An 18,462-nucleotide genomic window follows, 5' to 3' on the forward strand; every position below is an offset into this window, starting at 1 on the left:
TAGCTGACATTTGCAAAACTGATCTTTAAATTAACAATACAGTTGAAACTCAGCCAATATCTCACTTTATTTAGCCTCCGTGTTTGCTGAAAAGATTTACTGGAAGTCAATGCACTGTAAGGAGGTGAAATTCTTGTGGGTGAAACTTACATATTTCAATCCATTTGGCTATCAAGCATTTTGATAAGCCTCATTTGATTATGTTACCCTGTGCAGCATTTTCCCTAACCTTTATTACTGTAGATGGAAAACTGGTCCCAAGATTGGGTCTCAGCCTTGATGTCAATTTTTCTTGCTTTCAGTAAGAAGGAAAACAGGAGAGTAAGTTTAGAGTTTTTGTTGTTGTTGTTTTGTTTATAAATCACTGACCCTTCTGAGTATCTGATATCTATGAATCCCTTACCTGGTAAAATGCACAAACGCACATGTTGCATGAGAGCACAAGCAGTCCCATGTCAAACGGGGGGAGGTAGGGAGGTGGTTATGGGGAGGGAAAAGCTGACTGTCAGAAGCTTCCCAGACACGGTTTTCCCTCCTGCCATATGGCACAGCCAACCTCTCTTGGCAGCTCAGGTGGGGCCGCTAAGGCTACACAGCCCATCTGTCTCCTTGTTATTTCCATCTAACCCCCTCCCTTAACCCCCAATATCATCCTCTCCTTTATTACTTAGCCCCCAGTCTGCTCAGCTTTCTTGCTGGCTCTTCACTCCTCATGAGGTGCTCCCTGTCACCAGCTTTCACCAACTCTTTCACCTCGCTCACCAACTCTTGTTTGGGAAGATAGCGCAGAAGCTCAAGTGAGAGAACCTGCCCACTTCCAAATGGCTGCAGCAGAGAAGCACTTGAGTGAATGTCAATGCTCTCCCTTCTCATCAGCACAGAACGCTTGCTACGTTTCCCTGCCTATCTGAAAGTGGAACAAGAGCTGATGAACACGTTGGGGGGATACGTCTAATATCTATGGCTTACACAAACGGTCACCATTACCAACGGAGAGAAAGTCCCGTTGTAACAAAACTTTCTCCCCCCCCCCCCCCCCCCCGCAAACGGAAAGAACGTGAACTCACAGAACCCGCTTCTTCGCCCGCCAACCCCCTCATCTCCTGCTGGCGTGACAGCCCTCGGCGCCCGGCCCAGCTCAGGCCCGCCAAGGCTCGCGGCAAAGCTTGGCGCTCCAGTGCGCGCCTCCGCGGACAAAGAGCAGGCGGCGGCGAGGCTGGGCTGGAAGGTGGAGGCGGGCCGAGGGGCGCGCCGGGGGGAATCCCTCCCGACCTCTGACGTCACCAAAGCGCTGGCCAATGAGAAGCGGGAGAGGGGGATTCCCGCTCCCGCTGCCGCCCCGCCAGCTTTTTAAACAGTACCCTGGGGAATACTCTCTGGGAGCAGTGGGAGGAATGGGGGAAATGGAGGTTAAGAGCGAAAAATGATGGTCCTGGGGGATGAGACTAGAGGTTTGACGATTAGGCGTCAAGGCTGGCTTAGACCGGGGGGAAAACCAGAGCCGATCGAGGTGAGGCCGAACACCCGGCAGGGGAAAATCCTCCTGAGATGGAGTGGAAACTGGAGCGCACCGCCCCGCGGAGGGTCCGGACGGAAGAAGAGATGCTGTGGGTGAGTAACGTCCTTTTGTTTCCCAGCCCCGACTCCCTGAAGGGGACTCTGCCCGCTGAGGACCAACAGGTAGGACAAACTCTAAACCCCGATCCTTCATTTTGCGATGTGTAATTTAGTTGTGTTCTAGAGGTGCCTGGCTGGTAGAGAAAATGAGTAAATGGGGTTGGACAAGCTGAGGATCTAGAAACATTCCGCGCCTAACATTATGATTTTTCTCTCCATATGTTATATATATTTTCCAAGGAGAACGTCATGCGGGTGCTCGCCAAAGACATGAAGCAAAAGAGAAGTCAAGGTTCTCCCAAGGTAAGTGTCTAGTGCTTACTGTGGTTCTCTTAATTCTGATTTTGAACAAACTAATTTTTCCTAAAGAAGGTACTTGTTGGAAGTACGGCCTGGTCTAAGAATATGAAAATTTAAAAAATCAGTCTCCTAAAATATCACTAACTGCAGAGTCTAATTATACACCCTCCCCCCACATTTCTATAAGAAACTGAAGATCCCTGACAAGAGTAATTGTTTGTATATCCATGGGGCTTTCTAGTTTTTGGCTCAACAGAAAAGGATGAAGCTTGGATGTAGGCAGCGCATTGCTAGCTGGCTGTTACTATTTCATTTTAACAGTTGCGAATTGTACTTTCCTCTGTTGCATTTAAAAGCTTGCCCCCCAAAGAAATGGAAATGGTGCCATCTTGTGGATAATCGGGAGAAGTGGCCTAATCCAAGGTCGATCCTCACGTTAAAATTGATCCGATGTATTACTTTTTCTCCTTCAAAGTCTGAAGCCAAGGCCTGTAGCTTCTCTCTTCATCAGTGTAAGAATAAAACAAATATAAACGAGTTTTTCTTATTTTTACTACATAAACATCCCTCATATGCTTTAAATCTCTCATAATCACCATTCACCTTGCTTCTCTCTACACGAACTTGTTCTTATTCGTCTAAACTTTACTCATAGATTCTAGTTTCAAACCCATTAACATTTTTACAGATTTTTCTTAATCTTTTAAAAATCTTGCAATATTTAAGTGGTGACACAATAAATCAAACACATAACAGCCCTTTCAGAATGCAATGCCTAATGTTATTCATAATGGGGGACAAAATAATGACAACTTAAGTCCCTAAATACTTTAAGAATGATTTTTTCCTTCCAAAATAGCTACAGTTTTCTTTTACACCAAAATTATGCACTTCCATGACTCCTAAATATTTTCCTTCCTAATACAGACAATTGGTCTTTTGGTCAGTAAAGAGAAAATATTTCTCAGTAAAGAGAAATAATTGGAAAAGCTACAGTTAAGTATAACTTTGTTAATTCACTTGTACTGCAAAACCATATTTTGATATCCAAGCATTTACTGTGGAACAGCTAAGTGCAAGTGTTCTGAAAGTTTGTCTTTTTAAATTTTTGCTGAGATTTAAAAATAGTATTTTTCTTTTTTTATAATAATTTTGGAGTAACAAGTTTTATTTATGAGTTTTCTTTTCTGTGACTATTAAGATTACAGTTCGGCTACTGTGTTTCATATTGCATACAGTAGCTTCAGTGACTTCATGGGCCATGAAAAGCAGCAGTGACCTGAGTCAGGTAGGCAGTGTATTGTTAGCTGGCTGCTTTGGGTCAATGTGGCAGCCACAACTACCCTGCCACTTGCTTCTGGACAAATTCTTCTTGCTAACAAGCTGCACTGGTTTCCTGTGTGTGATGGGTTGGCAGTGTATTGTTAGCTGGTTGAAGATGTGAATGACATCAGCTAACATGCAACTGCTATCTTATTGCATATACAATGAACATCAGAGTATAATTGATTCTGTAATTAGTGTGTGTGTTTGGTGCATATGTATACTTTTTGCTATGAACCAGGGCACTGGTAACCATAATACTTGTAATTGCTCCTCAGTCACTCAATTATAACACCATAGACAGTGTTACAAATGGTGAAGAAAGCAATACAATTAATTTTTTTTAATTTTTAAATATTTATTTTTGAGACAGAGACAGAATGCGAGTGTGGGAGGGACAGAGACGGAGGGAGACACAGAATCCGAAGCAGTCTCTAGGCTCTGAGCCGTCAGTACGGAGCTTGACATGGGGCTCAAACCCACAAACTGTGAGATTATGACCTGAGCTGAAGTCGGATGCTCAACTGACTGAGCCACCCAGGCGCCCCCAATATAATTAATTCTTAAAATTTTTTTCCAGGTAATATTTTTGGAGTCCTGGGTACACAGTATGAAAGTATTTGTGAAATTATTTTTTTTAGTATTTATTTTTAATATAAAATTTAGAATACAATGACAATTTGAAAAGGAAAGCCTAAACTCTTTCCCCAGTTTTCAACTAAGTCTATAGTATTCTTTCTAGATAATCAGCTTCTTAATATGCCATTAGAGCAGGTCTCTGTAACCATGTGTATGTACCAGCTGAAGAGAGAATGGAGAGGTAACTTTGAAGATGAATCAATCAACTCAAACATTTTCACTTGAAATATCAAGAAAAGTGGAAATTTTGGGGTGTGGTTGGGGGATGTGGTTGAATTGTTTGCAGGATTTGCCTGAATTTTTCACTTCATTTTCTGTCAAGTCACAGACTCATAAAATATTTGAGCATGATATTTAGCTTGTGAAGTGGGAAGAACTAACTGTACCATATGCTTTTAAATATTTTCTGATTCCTGTGGAGGCCATTTTGACCCATGCAACAGTGTTCAGGAACTTGCTGGGTCCCAGATAAACAGTGACATCAGTGTCCTCATGTGGGCATTTGCAGCAAGTTCGTGAAGCTGACTTTAGGTGGTCTGGTCAATTAGTTATATTCTAAGTGAGATGTGAGAAATATATTACAGTCCACTGTAGTGAATTACAAATTACTGATTTAACAATTTTTATTCTTATTTAAGTTTAAACATTTAAAACCATGGGAGATTTATACCTATAATTTGATTCTTTATGCATTTTGCTACTTTCATATCCTCTTTTCATTGTTGCCCATTTCATTTTCAGCATTTTTCTGTGTGTGTTTAAGGATCCCTCCCATGTAAATACTGTTTTCATCATTTTTCTTACAAGGCTAAATTTCAACATGTTATTTTTTATGGAAAGCCACTGACTTGTTGATAAAAATAAAACCTACTTAATTTAGAAGGCTTGGCCTTTGTGTTTTAATTTTTTTACACTAAAGAATGAGACATAAAATGCAAACATTTATACTCAATAAACAATACATATTTAAAGCTGTTCTTCACTTCCATATTCAGGAGATGATGAGAAAGAGAGAGAGAATGGAATGCATGAAAGATGAATTAAGGAGATCAGTGGGTAAGGAGGAGAATGAATATATATATTCAAATGAAGAATGTCTCCATAGGAATCAGAGGGAAAGACAGGGACCCACAACTGGGACATCAAAGCCACTCTATTCCTTTCCTCCAAAAAGAGAAGGCTTCACTCTGCAAGGTATGGCCTTACCAGTTCAGCGAGAGGAAGGAAGAGTGGGGAGGAGTGTGGTATGTTAGTTTCTAGGCGTGACAGTTATTAGAATTTTATTATTCCATGGGAAAGATGAAATCAAGGTGAGGAATACACATGGATAAAGTGTTCACATTATAGCCACGCCCAAACATCCTTTTTTCCCCCAAAGAAACACTATGAATGAATGTAATGTTTTGTACAGGGACCAACCAAGACTTCTTAGCTTCTGCAAGGTAGTCTTGAAAGAGAGTTAATATGTTGAAAATATAGAGAAATACAGGTTTTGTTTTTCTGCTTAGGCTTTGTCTACAATTTTTTTTTTTACAGTAGTATTTTCCTACCTGAGACTACCTGCAGACAATCCAGTGAAATCATTAGATTTTACTGTGATTATATAGCATATTGTTAGCAGCTTTTCATATTTCAGGGACTGTAGTTCCACATTTTCACATAAGCCACCAAAACAGTATATTTATAAAAATAAATAATATGTTTTTGCTCTAGATTGAGCTCTTTGGAGATCCTTATGATAACCTAATCAAGTCTGATTTTTAAAAGTTTTTGTGTTCTGGATCCAACATAAAGTGGTTTGTGTGAACTGAGTGTTAAATTTTCAGAAACCTGGCATGCCAGTTATTAAAGCATTGGTAGCTGGAAGTTGGCCATGTGGGAGCATTTATACCATGGAAATTGGCAAATGCTGCAAACTGGAACCCCTCCTCCAGAGAGGTGGTTATTACTTCCCAGCCACCACTGTGTGCAGGCTATATATACTACAATCGCTAGGAATTATATATAGGCACATATATACATTAAGATTATACTAATTATTAAGCATTTTTGAAAATGAAGTATGACTTTCATGGTATACTTCAGGCAAATTCCTATTTATTCCAATCTCCCAGCACCACGGCTATGTCTGCTATGAGATGAAGATCAGGAGTTAGAAGGAAGTACTCCTTTCCACCTTCCAAATACACCAAAACAAACTTCAAGCCAACGAACTACTGACCACAATGAAATGAATTTGATTTTGTCCCTTTGTCCATGAGTACCTTTTTACATGATGCCAGCTATTTTTCTGTTATTCTGTTCAATTTAGACAGTAGCAGTCTATGTCCAAGGCTCTTTGATGCCGAGACAGGGAAGAAAGGCTCAATTCAAGAAAGATGCAATTTTTTCTCTTTATGTATATATACCTGGCGGAATTCATATAAGACACTGGAGTTATGGGTTGAGCAGTACATCAGCAAATGGCTTCACACACTCTTTAGTACACAGAGGCTAATTGTTACAGAACCCTGAATGGACACCTACTTGCCACACTTTCAAATCCCCACCTGCCTTCCCTGCATACCCAAAGGGGAAGGGGAGAGAACCAAGCACTGACTATAGTAGAGACTGTAGGTTGAATAAACACGGGGGATTGGAGATATGTAAGTGAAAACCCCCTTTATATGGCTTTGGAGAGAACTAGTGACTTTGGGCAGGATGGACATCTGAACTGCATTCACTGGGACAGTCCTGGTCATTCCCCACCACAGCAGCAGTCTTGTGGCACTTGTAAATGGGGTGTATGGCAAGAATGCTCTGAGAACAATACTTGGAAAGTTTGCCCTTAACAAAATTTTGCTTAGAGGCTCAGAATTCAAACTGCTTAGGCTCAGAATTCAAACTGCTTCTATGTTCTTGGGGCAAAATTGCAAAGGACACATAGGCTTGTTAGGTGGCTTTTATTTCTTCAAAAATAATTCAGATTACTGATTCCAGTCCTGATCACATAAAACACCTTGTCAAGCACGATCATCGACTTGGAAGGTTGGAAGGGGCTCTTTGTTCAGTCTGACCTTCCTAAGTTTATGGGTGAGGAAATCTGAAAGTAGTCGTGTGATTTGCCCAACATCATACAGCTGGTGAGGGGTACAAGCAGGTTTGCTGACACACTAACCTGGCATTCTTGAGGCTATCCTTGTGAATCTTCTGGACCTCTAAGAGAAACTGTGCCTCCCCCCACCCCCCAGATATCTTACTAAATACAATCAGAGCTGTGTGGCTGGATATATGCTTTGAAGCAGAAGGTGTTCCAGGAAATATTTTTGGTTTCTCCAAGGACTTTAAACACTTGCAAAGAACTATATGCTGAGGTGGCATTACTGACTTCACCATAAAAAAATCTTTACTTTCATTAATCAGGACAGTATATGGGGGCCAGCTCACAGCTATTTAGATTGGGTCTTCCTTCTTGGCCAAATTTTACATAACTGCCTTTTTACTTTTTTTTTTTCTTTAGCCCTAGTATTCCTATTCATTTCATGAAATGAATATATATTTAGTGGGGCAATAATTAGCCTTCATCAACTTGGCAAGTTGCTTTATCAGCCAATAATGAGAAGATGGACAGAGTATAAAGGTTATGATAAAGGAGAAAAAGCATGTTGTGACTGTCAAAAGGTTTAGTGATTGCTGATGCTTAAGACTGGTGTAATTAGTCCCTCCCTTTTTTACCTTCAGACCTTTGACTATTTAGAGTTGATTCTTATTATTTTAGCCATCAGAACGATGCAGCACTGAATTCTTTCCAAAAGGTTAATCTAATCTGAATAAATTAGCAACCAGTATTAATATATAAAGAATTGGGCTAAATAATCATATACTCATAGCCTTTTCCTTACTCTTTGGATTTTTACTCAGCAATTAATATTCTATTTATAAAATTTGAGTTTCTTCTGGAAAATAATAGAGAAATATTGACAATGATGAAGGTTTTTCAAATGTTAGGATAGTGTCATTTATAAATGACTATTTGGGCAGATACAGTGAAACATACTATGAACCTGTACTTAAAAAAGAAAATAGAAAAAAAACAACTAAAGAAACAAAATTCCTGTGCCTGAAACAAAAGTACATAATGATTTGAATCTCTCTATATATTTAACATTTTTTCAGTGTTTATTTTTTATTTTATTACATAAAAATAGCCATTTACAGTTAGTTAATCCAGAAAATTCAGTCACACACAGTGTCTTGAATTCAAACAGAGGTCTAGTGGATTGGCATTTCCATTAAGTACAATCCTGAAAATGTCAAGTCGAACAACAGGATATTGAAGCACATTGATGACTGTATTTTGAATTATTTAGTGTGATCTGATGAAATACTTAGTATATTTCATTTTGATTCTTTAGATACTCTTTATTTTTGTTTTGGGTAACATCTCTGTCCTGGGGGCATTATTCATTACCACTCACTGGCAAGGTATCATAAAAACAAACACAAAAAATCCGTCAGTGCCGTATTTAATTGTCAGAGTATTTAAATTGAGACCAAACCCCACCTCCCCTTGACATTTCTATATTCCGACTACGGCATTTGAATGACTCACTGGCATTTTCATAGGTCCTCTTTCTTTTTTATGATCATTTGTCTAATCAGAGCTGCTATCTCAGGCCTGATGACTTCAATGGGTTCCTCTGGCCTCCAGGTTTTCACAACTTGACCCTCAGGGTTGACCAGATACTTCCAAAAATTCCACCTTGGTTCTTTCTTTGAAGAATCTAAAGTACCAGAATATATTTTCATAAGCATAATTTTATTTTTTGTCAAGATTTTCATTTCTATTAGTATCTATGTAAGTGATAACTTAAGAATCAAGTTCTAAGATTATCATAATGTCAAAAGCAAAACAAAACAAAAAATAAAACACCCAAACAAGGCAAAACTCAAGCTCCAAGTAACCATATTTCTGTACATTTGGTGACTTCACTGATGATTCTACTGGTCCGGAATCATGAAACAAAGTGGTTTATTCTGGATTTATTGATCTAAATAACAAAAAAGTTGGGGTGTCTGGGTGGCTCAGTCAGCTGAGTGTCTGACTTCAGCTCAGGTCATGAGCTCACAGTTCATGAGTTCGAGCCACACGTCAGGCTTTGTGTTGAGAGCTCAGAGCCTGGAGCCTGCTTCAAACTCTGTGTCTCCCTCTCTCTGCCCCTCCCCTGCTCATGTTCTGTGTTTTTCTCTCTCTCTCTCTGTCTGTCTCAAAAATAATACACATTAAGAAAACTAAAAAAAACAGCAACAAAAAATTTACCTTGTCACTAGCTCAAAACTTTCAGTTTCTTAACATTTTTAAAGATAAAATGATACTCTATGGTCCTTGGTAATGGCCTGTACGGAATTCTTTACATATTAAATATACCTATGTTTTTAGTATTGTTACATATTATGTAGAGGAAAACAGAAAGGAATTCTAAATCACATTATTTTTGTTTCTAAGTTTTTATTTTAATTCTAGTTAGTTAACATACAGTATTAAGTCATATTGGGAAATTATGTGGTCCTTTTGAACCATCTTAATGTATGTAAGAAATGTAATGTTTTTTCCATTTACATTATCCAGAATTGATGTTCATTATTGACTAACATGTGAAAAAAATATAAACAACTACTTAAGATGTATCTAGTGTCTACTATGTGCCCAGGAATGTATGCTCATTGCTTTAAATGGATCCTTTTGTTGAATCTTTACAGCAACCCTGTGAAATGGGTATTATCATTAACCCCATTTTGCAGATGAGAAAAATGGAGTCTTAGACTCGAGGTCTTGTGGCTAATGAGCGGTAGAGCCAGCCCTGATATCTAGACCTTCTACTCCTATACTACCCACTCCTACTTCCTACTCCAAGCAGATTTTAGGAGGAAGATGACAAATTCATTTTTTTACAGGAGGGGATTCAGGTGTATGTGGGACATTCTGTCAGAGGAGGCAGGTGAATATAAGGCTTTGGGGCTTAGGAGAGAGAGCTCAGTCAGGGAAAGGGGATAGAATAAGAAGAGCTCCAGTGGGCCGTGGCACAGTCCTGAGAATCAGCACAGTTAAGGGTGGATGGAAAAGAGGAACCTGAAAAGAAGAAAGAGAAGGGCCCAGAGTGGCAGTCACTGGTACCTGCTAGGTTCAAGAGATTCATGGAGCAAGAAGCCAGACACAGTCATCTAAGAAGGTAATTGAGACGGGGAGGCAGAAATTTTAAGTATTAACTATTCTTTCAGAAATAGCGATGAAATTGGTAGAAGGAACACACTGTCTAGAGTTTTGAAGGTGTGGAATGCTTTGCTTTGGGCTGGGAGAAAGAAGCAGTCAGGGAGCATAGGTTAAAATTAAGAAATAAAAAGAAAAAGTAGCCTGATTACTTATATGTGTTTTACTTGGAGTACTGTGCCAAGCATTTCAATTTATTTCATTATTAGAGAAAAATATTTTTGACTAGAGCAAACATCAAGGACTCCGTGTGAGCATCCTATTATTACATGAAAGCCATCTTAACATCATTTTGCAAAATTGCTCTTTTCTATAATGGAAAATGTGTCTCTAAAGATAATGCCCTCCAGGGCAGAGCTCTGTCTACCTGACGTAAACATCTTTGCGAGTTAGGAAAAGGCACTCTTCCAGGCCAGTACAGTCCCCCAGCACATGCCTTGCTATGGCTGAGCTTCAGCCCGCATTTGCCTCCCCGCCCAGATGCCCTGTTTAGTGACACCTGCACACATGTGCACTGTGATCACATGATCAGTTACTGTCAATTTTGGCTAGTTTTAAAAAACTCATTTCCATTTGGCTATGATCTCATAGTCTTCATCTCTGGAGCTTCATCTAACTTCATTGAAACCTTAAATCACTTACTTTTTTGATTACACAAGGGTAGGTGGAACATTATGTTGATTTTCCCCAGAAATTTAATGTTTTAAAAAGATTCTGATTTCACACTTAAATTTTGTAGAACATCATGAAGTGGCTTACTAGACTGGAAGCTTGATTGCCTGACTGAGGTCACTGTTTTATCAAAATTCAAATTATCTGCAGTGAGAATAGGGACTGAGGGTATCATCTGTATAAGTCAGATGAGAGGACATTAACTGAATGTCCTTTGTTTTTTATCTATTATGATTAAAAAATTTTTTTTTAAATCTTTATTCATTTTTGAAAGAGAGAGAGAGAGACAGAGCATGAAGGGGACAGGGGCAGAGAGAGAGGGAGACACAGAATCCAAAGTAGGCTCCAGGCTCTCAGCTGTCAGCACAGAGCCTGAGCTGAAGTTGGATGCTTAGCCTACTGAGCCACCCAGGCGTCCCTGAATGCTCTTTAGAATAGTGTTAGGCACAGTGTAAGAAACATATAAATACTTTACGTCTATTAACACACTTAATCCTCCAAATTATCTTATATTGATAATCTTATTTTACAAGTGAGGAATAAGGCACAGAGAAGTTAAGTCATGTAGCTGAAGCCACACAGCAAAACTAACAGAGCAGGGACTTGAATCCAGGTAGGTTGCGGCTAAAACCTATTTCCCTAGTCACTATACTTTACTACTGTTATGCTAACTGACCCAGGAAAATCTTTAAACAGATTTCTGTAGCTAGCCTAATTTTAGAGACAATGTAACACTATCGTCCTCAAAAAAAAAAAAAAAAAAAATCTTATATTCTGTTTTGAATTTTAGCAAAAACAGAGATATTATTCATCCATGAAGACAATATCTCAGACAAGGGAACTTAAAATTAATCACAAAGATATGTCTAATAATGCCCAGCAATATTCATGAGACATGGATAGCATTGGTAATGGGGAGGGACATTTCCCCAAGTGCCAGTTAAATAAGAGAGGAATTAAGGTATTTTGTGAAGATAGCCATGACCACATTTCGGCTAAATTCTTCAGGAAAGTGATCATAAGGAAAAGAATACACCGGAGTCGACTTATTTTGCCATTCAAGAAGTTAAAACATTGATTTCAGAGAAGCATAACTTCTAGAAAGTCACCAAGGATGAGATTCTGGCTTTCTGATGGTTTTACCAAACTTTCCCACTTAAAGCATTTCACATGAAATAGAAAGAGTACGGTCCTGGTACATTTGTTTTAAAAATGAAAAGCAATTGAAAACATTAACTTGATGAGGCAAAGTAGATATTTACCAACAAGAAATCTGAATGCAGGTTCTGCTTCAGATCCTAGAATCTTAATCTTGTGGAAGATGGGGAATGTCACGCCGTAGTTATTTCTTGCAAAAGATACAACTTCCTTGCTGGGGCGGGGCTCCGATTCTCCAAACTGATTGCACGGAAAAGCCAAGACGCTGAAGTGGAATGGTCCAAACTCTTTGTGCAGTTCCTGCAGTGCTAAGTAATTTCTGTCTGTGAGTTGGCAGTCACTAGCCACGTTTACAACTAGTGCAACCTCCCGGAAAAAGAAAAAAATCCAACCGGAAAGTGAAGCAAATAAAAAGATTTAAAAAAAATATTCTGCAAGTAGTTAAAATCCTAAACCATTTTGAAGCTGATGGTTATTTTATATTTTTAGACATACCCAATTTTGTTGAAAATCTTAACCTGGATGCATGAGTTAAGACTCTGAAAAATCACTACCATTAAAAAAGCATCAGGTAAAACAGTTTAAGATAAAAGAAAATACGATCATTGATAAGAGTGCTTTTTAATGTTGCTAGTTTATGGAAGTAGTATTTTTTAATGTCTCCATATTCACATTACTAATTATAAAAATTTCCTAAACAACTTACAGTGTTAATTTAGCATGCCTCTGAAAACAGGATAATCAGCTTATCAGTTAGAAGTACTGTATATATACACGATGAGAACTCTGATGGTCAGAGTGATATACTAATTACATTACTTTGAAAACTAAATTATAACTTATGACCCTTTATCAACGAAAAATTGATTCCATTAAAGTAAACAGAGAAATCAACAAGCAGTAGGAAAAAAAACAACAAAAAACAGAAGATACAACTTACTTTGCCTTTAAACTTTTCCAGAGAAACCGTTCTTCCTTTTGCATCTTTCACTTCAAAGGCATAAAAGCTGTTGATTTTAGGTTTTAGGAATTTTAGTTGTAGAAGAAATAACATTACTGTGCATAGAACCATAGACAGTAAAACTGCAAATACCTTTGCTTTCGGCCCCGAACATCTTAAAGGGTAAGCTGTAAGAGGCTCCATTTTGGATGATTCTAGAGAGAAGTCTCAGCAGGCTGGAATTCAAGGAGGAGCTGAAACTTGAAACCAGCTCAGTTTAACGGAAAACCAGGAAGGACAGATGGGGTCCTTTCACTGCTAAGGAATAGAAAGACCCTTCTCAGATGGGGAATGGAACGAGACTCCTGGATAAAACAGAGTGCTACAGAATTTCAATGTATTTATGATGCCTATTGCAATCTTCGCTAGGAAGATCAGGACTGTTTCGAGAGCTCTTTAACATTCTCCTGACAAAATTTTTCACCAGAAGATGGTGCCCTTGTAGGGTGAAAGCTGGGGAGTGAATGCTCCCAGTAACTGGGCGAATGTAGAGGAGTGGGTTAAATACCATCCAGGAATAGTTCAGAGTGTAGATTAAACGTGCTCTATTAACATGATGTATAACCTGAAGGGGTTTAATATTATGTGTATGGATTAAACTTGCTACACGAGTTCAAGATATTTACAGTGGAAAGGGCAGAAAAATAACTGAAGTGGCTACTTACTTTGACCTCATCTCATTAAGGCAATGCCAGGTGAATATAATAAAAATAAATAGATTAGATACAATGTGAAGGCTTTAAAAAACCCTCCTCTATCATAAAGCCAACTATAGGCCAGTGTTTTTCAAATTTTTGATCCTGACTCCCAGTAAGAAATGCACTTTATAATTTAACTCAGATGCATGTAACTGAGAAGTCTGATTAAATGATCCTTCCTTCCCCTTTGAACTTTGATACGCCTGTGGCAGTTTTAAAACAGCCTGGCTCTGACCCCTGACAATGAAGGATTTCAGGGTTCACCAATGGTCTGCAACCTGTAGATGGAAAAATACTGCACTTGATAATAAATCAGGAATTTAGCAATTAAATAAGACAATTCTACCAAGAAGGCAAAAATGAACAAGGAAGCCCTCCAAACCCACTTCTACCTTGGTGCATCATCTAGTTGCTTCTTTTTTTTACCTTCACTTTTCCTGTGGCTGTTGTCTCTTACAGGAGGCTTAACTTTACTGTTGAAAATTATAGGGGTAGGTGTGGACAGGAAATGGAGGTAGCTGCATATCCTGAAATCCATGGTTCCTTTAGTCACCTTGGACTCTTCCCCAAGACACACAGCAAATTTCAAATTAAGGTGCCTCATTCTACCTGGTCCTGACTCTTGGTGTCGCTCAGGGGGCTGGTAGCTCTGCCTCCGGAGCCAAACCCACAGCTTAGGCATATAAAACCTGTCAAGAGACTGATAAACCACTTGGCTCCCACTCTTGCAGCCTGATAATAAAGGATACAGTAGAAAAGTATTCTCCTGTAAACCTAATACCCAGTAAACAACAAAAAAGTATACAAAACACGTTGTATCACCTCTTCACTATGATAATTTTACTTTGATGCTCTCTGGCTGAGTTACTGAGAAAGCCAAACTTCATATGACACCGGACTTCAATTCTCTGACCTTGCTACGCCAAGGTTCTTGGACTTAAAAGTGCTGCCATCACCTGGTGCTTGTTAGAGACGCAGCTATTCAAGCCCCACCTCAGATTTCCTGAACCAGAATTGGCCTCCTGACTCAAGCATACATTTGAGAAAATTTAGACCTCAGTCTTTTTTTTTTTTTTTCCTTTGGTTTTCACTGTGACAAGCCTCTTTAGTTTCCGTTTGTGTAGGCTGTTGAAGGACATGGCTCAGGAACTTGAGTTTTAATGATTAATTAAAAAAAAATTAATTCATAGAACACCTGCTGTAATTTGAACCATGTAAACCCAGCCCATGATAACTGCTTTGAGGGAGATGACAGAGGGTTCCCTTGGAGGAGGATGCTGATTGACTGTACCCCAGGCATGGCCCCATAGGGTGATGTTACTTTGATAAAATCATTATGATACTTTCTAGTTCAGTGTTTTGTAAGTACAGAAACTCCCATCAAGTGATCTACAGCTTGGTCTTTGAGAATATCAAAATTATGCTTACAAGAGGTTCTGTATAAGCCAACATGCCAGTTATTAACCAGAAATAAAAGGCTTGTACCAGCCTGATATTTCATGTTGGATTGTCCCAAAATTTCATGCTATATTAAAAGTACTTTGAAAACTGAAGTTAATCTCTTGTCAAGGCCAAAATCAAAGCCAGTTTGTTAATTTTACGATTCTTAAGTTTTTTTTGTTTTGTTTGTTTGCTTGTTTTTTTTTTAAGTGATTGACATCTTTGTTGCTTTGGAGGTAGGGGGCAGGTGCTCAGGAGCTCTTGGTGGGGCAGGCCTGATTCCTCTTCACCATCATAGGCTTCTGGCTGTGCAGGATGGCGCTGGCTCTGCAAATGGCAGCCATGAACAGACCTGGGTAGTCCATGTTCTTGCGGATCCTGTGCCTGATGCTGCTAAGGGTGGCCAGGGCATTCTTGTTGATGTTGGTATGCATGTAGGAGGTGGTAGGTTTTCACTGGTCAGATCTCCGCTTCATCACCATCATTACATTTTTGCTGTAGGCCTCTGGATCCATGCCTGCAGTCTTGTGGTAAACCAGGCCATTGTAGTGGAAAGAGTTGCAAGGCTGTTGGGCTTGGTGCTTTATGTCTGCTTGTCCCTTTTGATCAGGATCAATTCCACATGACCATCCATTGCAGGTGGGGGGACATGGTGGCAGCTCCTCTCACTAAGGTGGCTGGCGACAGAAAGAAATATATATGCTTTTATAACATATATGATTTCATATATGAATGATATATAAATATCCTTATAGGCCCATTAATCAGACATTCAGCACAGGAGTTTGGGTAACTCCCAGCCTGGATGTTTGTGAACATAGATAGATTTTGGCCCTTAGACATTTCTTTTTTTCTTCATTTGTCAGAGTCTTTTTCTGTATATGTTGTGATATCATCATTTCTTAGTTTTCTGGGGGATCTGTCATCAATGTTTCCATGTTCTGTCTATACTAAAACCATTCTCAAATTATAATTATATCAACACTGCAATTTTCAATGCATAGGAGATAGTATGCTAGAAAAACCAACAGCACTCTTTCAGGAGATCAAGGAAGGTTTGTTAAAGGAGGGGAAGAGAATGATGAGTTGAAGGTCAAGGGAACCTACTGGGCCAATAATGGGACAAAGCAGTTGACTCTGTTAATCAAGCACCACAGGCACTGAAGAAGATACAAATAATGTCTGTGATGGAGGCAGCCTCACATGAGCTTGAAATCAGTTTTGGAGAGGAGAAAATACACAAGAAACATTTGGGGAACAAATATAAGGCAGCAAATAACTGAGCACTAAATAAATGGCTTATGTTTGTAGAAAGCTTTATACTGCCCATGATTTATTTATAAATCAGACACATATATACACATATTAAAAGCAATCACATGTAGTATAAAGCTCTCTACCGGCAGAATGCAATAATGCTTTCAAACAGGAAGAAGTTAGTAATATCCCAATCACAGAACAAGTAAGTAGAACAAGCAAGAAGAGAGTTTAAGACTTTTAACTTTATAACCCAAATTATTTCAACTATATTCAACAGTTTCTCTGTAATAGAAATATGTTTACTTAGAAAAAAAATGTGGTGGATGAGATTACTGTAGTACTGTCTCTGGTAAGGGGGTTTTATTCATCAGGGGACATTTAGTTTTATGAGAAATCACTGTTAGGGTCCGAAGAGGAGAGGGAGTGGACTACCACAACAAAACAACTTGGCCATATGTATTGAAGTTGTCTGGAAGGAGTCACAGAGTCTGCAGAGTAACAAGTCAAGATGAGAGAGAATAGTGTCTTAATGAAGGCCGCTTTGGTCAGCCTGATAGAAGGGAGGGATAGATGCCAAAAACACTCTGGAGCCCCCAGTGGCAGGCATTGGCAGTGCAGAACAAAGCGACCAATGCCTGAAAATAAATGCTCTCCAAGTGTTTGCTTGGTTTGTATTGGCCAATACCAGGATGAGGACACATTGACGGTGCAAAAATAAGAGGGACATTTTGATCTTCATGATTAATTTGAAATATTATTACGACTCCAAATTTGAAATGTCTTGCTGCCTTGTTGGACTGGCGGTGGTGGGGTTGGTAGGGGAGGGGCAGACATTCAGAGGCTAAGGAAAGGGAATTGGGATGATATGCCTGAGAGCTGATGGGCCATCTTTGTTAATTTTGTCTCTGCCATAACGTTCTAGAGAGACCCTGGCATCATCAGCATGTCTTTCCTTGGAATGTTTAGGTTTCTCTTACCTGCTGAATATTTGTGAGTCACATAATTTATCACTATATATGTTTGTTCTATTTTCCCAGTTGTTTCATTTGGTTACTTCCTGACTTTATTTTTAAATTCTCTAGGCTCCTTTCTATTTATTTTTTTGGCCCTGGTGCTCTGAATTCCTCCCTATTTAAGGCCAACACCATGTGAACTCTGAAAAGTAAACAAGCCAAACTGATGTGCTTAAAGTATCCAGTCATTCATTCTTTTCTCCTTTGTCTTATTTTTCTTATCATCCTCTTTCTCTTTATTGATACATAGGCCAGTCATTTAAAACTATGTAACAGGCATTTCCCCAGCAAGAGATAGATCCTGGAATAAAGTTTAAAAACAGTGAAGATGAAATATCACATTCTACCACAGCGTTCCCTAAGCTGTAGTCATTTGCATACATGTCTGTGATTTTTCCATCTGTGCCATTTGCTAGTTAACATTTTTGGTTCAAATTGGCTCATTTATTTTACCAAAATACATTTTTTTTTAATAACAGAAGACTTTATGTCCACATTGAACATTTTAAAACATTTAAAAATGCACATTAAAACACATGAGTATTTAAAAAATGTTCATCTGTACCACTATGAGCCACATGTCCTTGGAGGAGGAACTGACCGAAAACTGTACTACGCATTCAAAACATGATAGAAAATCATGCTGTAACTCTTTGAAAGTTCTTTGTGCTGAATAAAAATTTGTCTCCTCCCATTCACTGTTCTCAATTTTGTCATAGGGAGCAATACAAAGTAAATTTTTCTTTGTTTCATAAATTGCCTTCTGTTTCATATTTGAAGATGGTTCCTTACGGGTGTTCTTTCCTGTAGACTAAATACCCCAGAAGCCCTCACTCCATTCATGTGTTGCTCTATTGCTGTGTTCCCTGACCTTGTATCATTGCAGTCCTTTCCTCTAAATGAACTCAGGTTGGGGATCCTGGCTTGCTTATCTCCTTCTTACAAGACAGATTCAAGACTGGACCCAGTTCTCCAGCAGATGGGTCCTGACCAGTGCAGAGACAATTGGGTTTTCCTTGTTCTTGTTTTGGACACTGTCTTTCCTTTAATGAGACCTAAAATTGTATTGCTTAAGAAAGGTCATTGCATTATGCT

General features: G+C 38.9%; 2 protein-coding genes and 1 pseudogene across 4 annotated transcripts in view; 1 reads left to right on the forward strand and 2 right to left on the reverse strand.

The window, feature by feature from the left end:
* The first annotated feature begins 1,047 nt into the window (after positions 1-1,047).
* Positions 1,048-18,462, forward strand: part of CDC20B (cell division cycle 20B) — a 48,537-nt gene continuing 31,122 nt past the window's right edge. The window contains exons 1-2 of one of the 2 annotated variants that reach the window (XM_019414246.2): positions 1,048-1,611; positions 1,858-1,920. In XM_019414246.2, coding sequence (XP_019269791.2) covers positions 1,549-1,611; positions 1,858-1,920 — 126 coding nt within the window. In that variant the 5' untranslated portion in view covers positions 1,048-1,548. The remainder of the gene's footprint in view (positions 1,612-1,857; positions 1,921-18,462) is intronic. The other variant, XM_019414245.2, reaches the window with a different exon arrangement.
* Positions 8,015-13,299, reverse strand: GPX8 (glutathione peroxidase 8 (putative)). Of its 2 annotated transcripts, none has more exons than XM_019414244.2 (3): positions 12,897-13,299; positions 12,061-12,322; positions 8,015-8,642 (listed from the first exon to the last, which is right to left on the reverse strand). In XM_019414244.2, the coding sequence occupies exons 1-3, from the start codon at positions 13,098-13,100 to the stop codon at positions 8,479-8,481; spliced, it is 630 nt and encodes a 209-aa protein (XP_019269789.1). In that variant the 5' UTR covers positions 13,101-13,299; the 3' UTR covers positions 8,015-8,478. The 2 variants fall into 2 exon arrangements, with proteins under 2 accessions (XP_019269789.1, XP_053763338.1); XM_053907363.1 differs by having other exon boundaries at positions 13,050-13,292.
* On the reverse strand, positions 15,252-15,772 carry LOC109246329 (60S ribosomal protein L28-like; annotated as a pseudogene).

This window comes from Panthera pardus, unplaced genomic scaffold (genome assembly GCF_024362965.1).
Source record: "Panthera pardus isolate Hobbes unplaced genomic scaffold, ASM2436296v1 HiC_scaffold_2, whole genome shotgun sequence".
In the NCBI taxonomy this organism is placed as follows: Eukaryota; Metazoa; Chordata; class Mammalia; order Carnivora; family Felidae; genus Panthera; species Panthera pardus.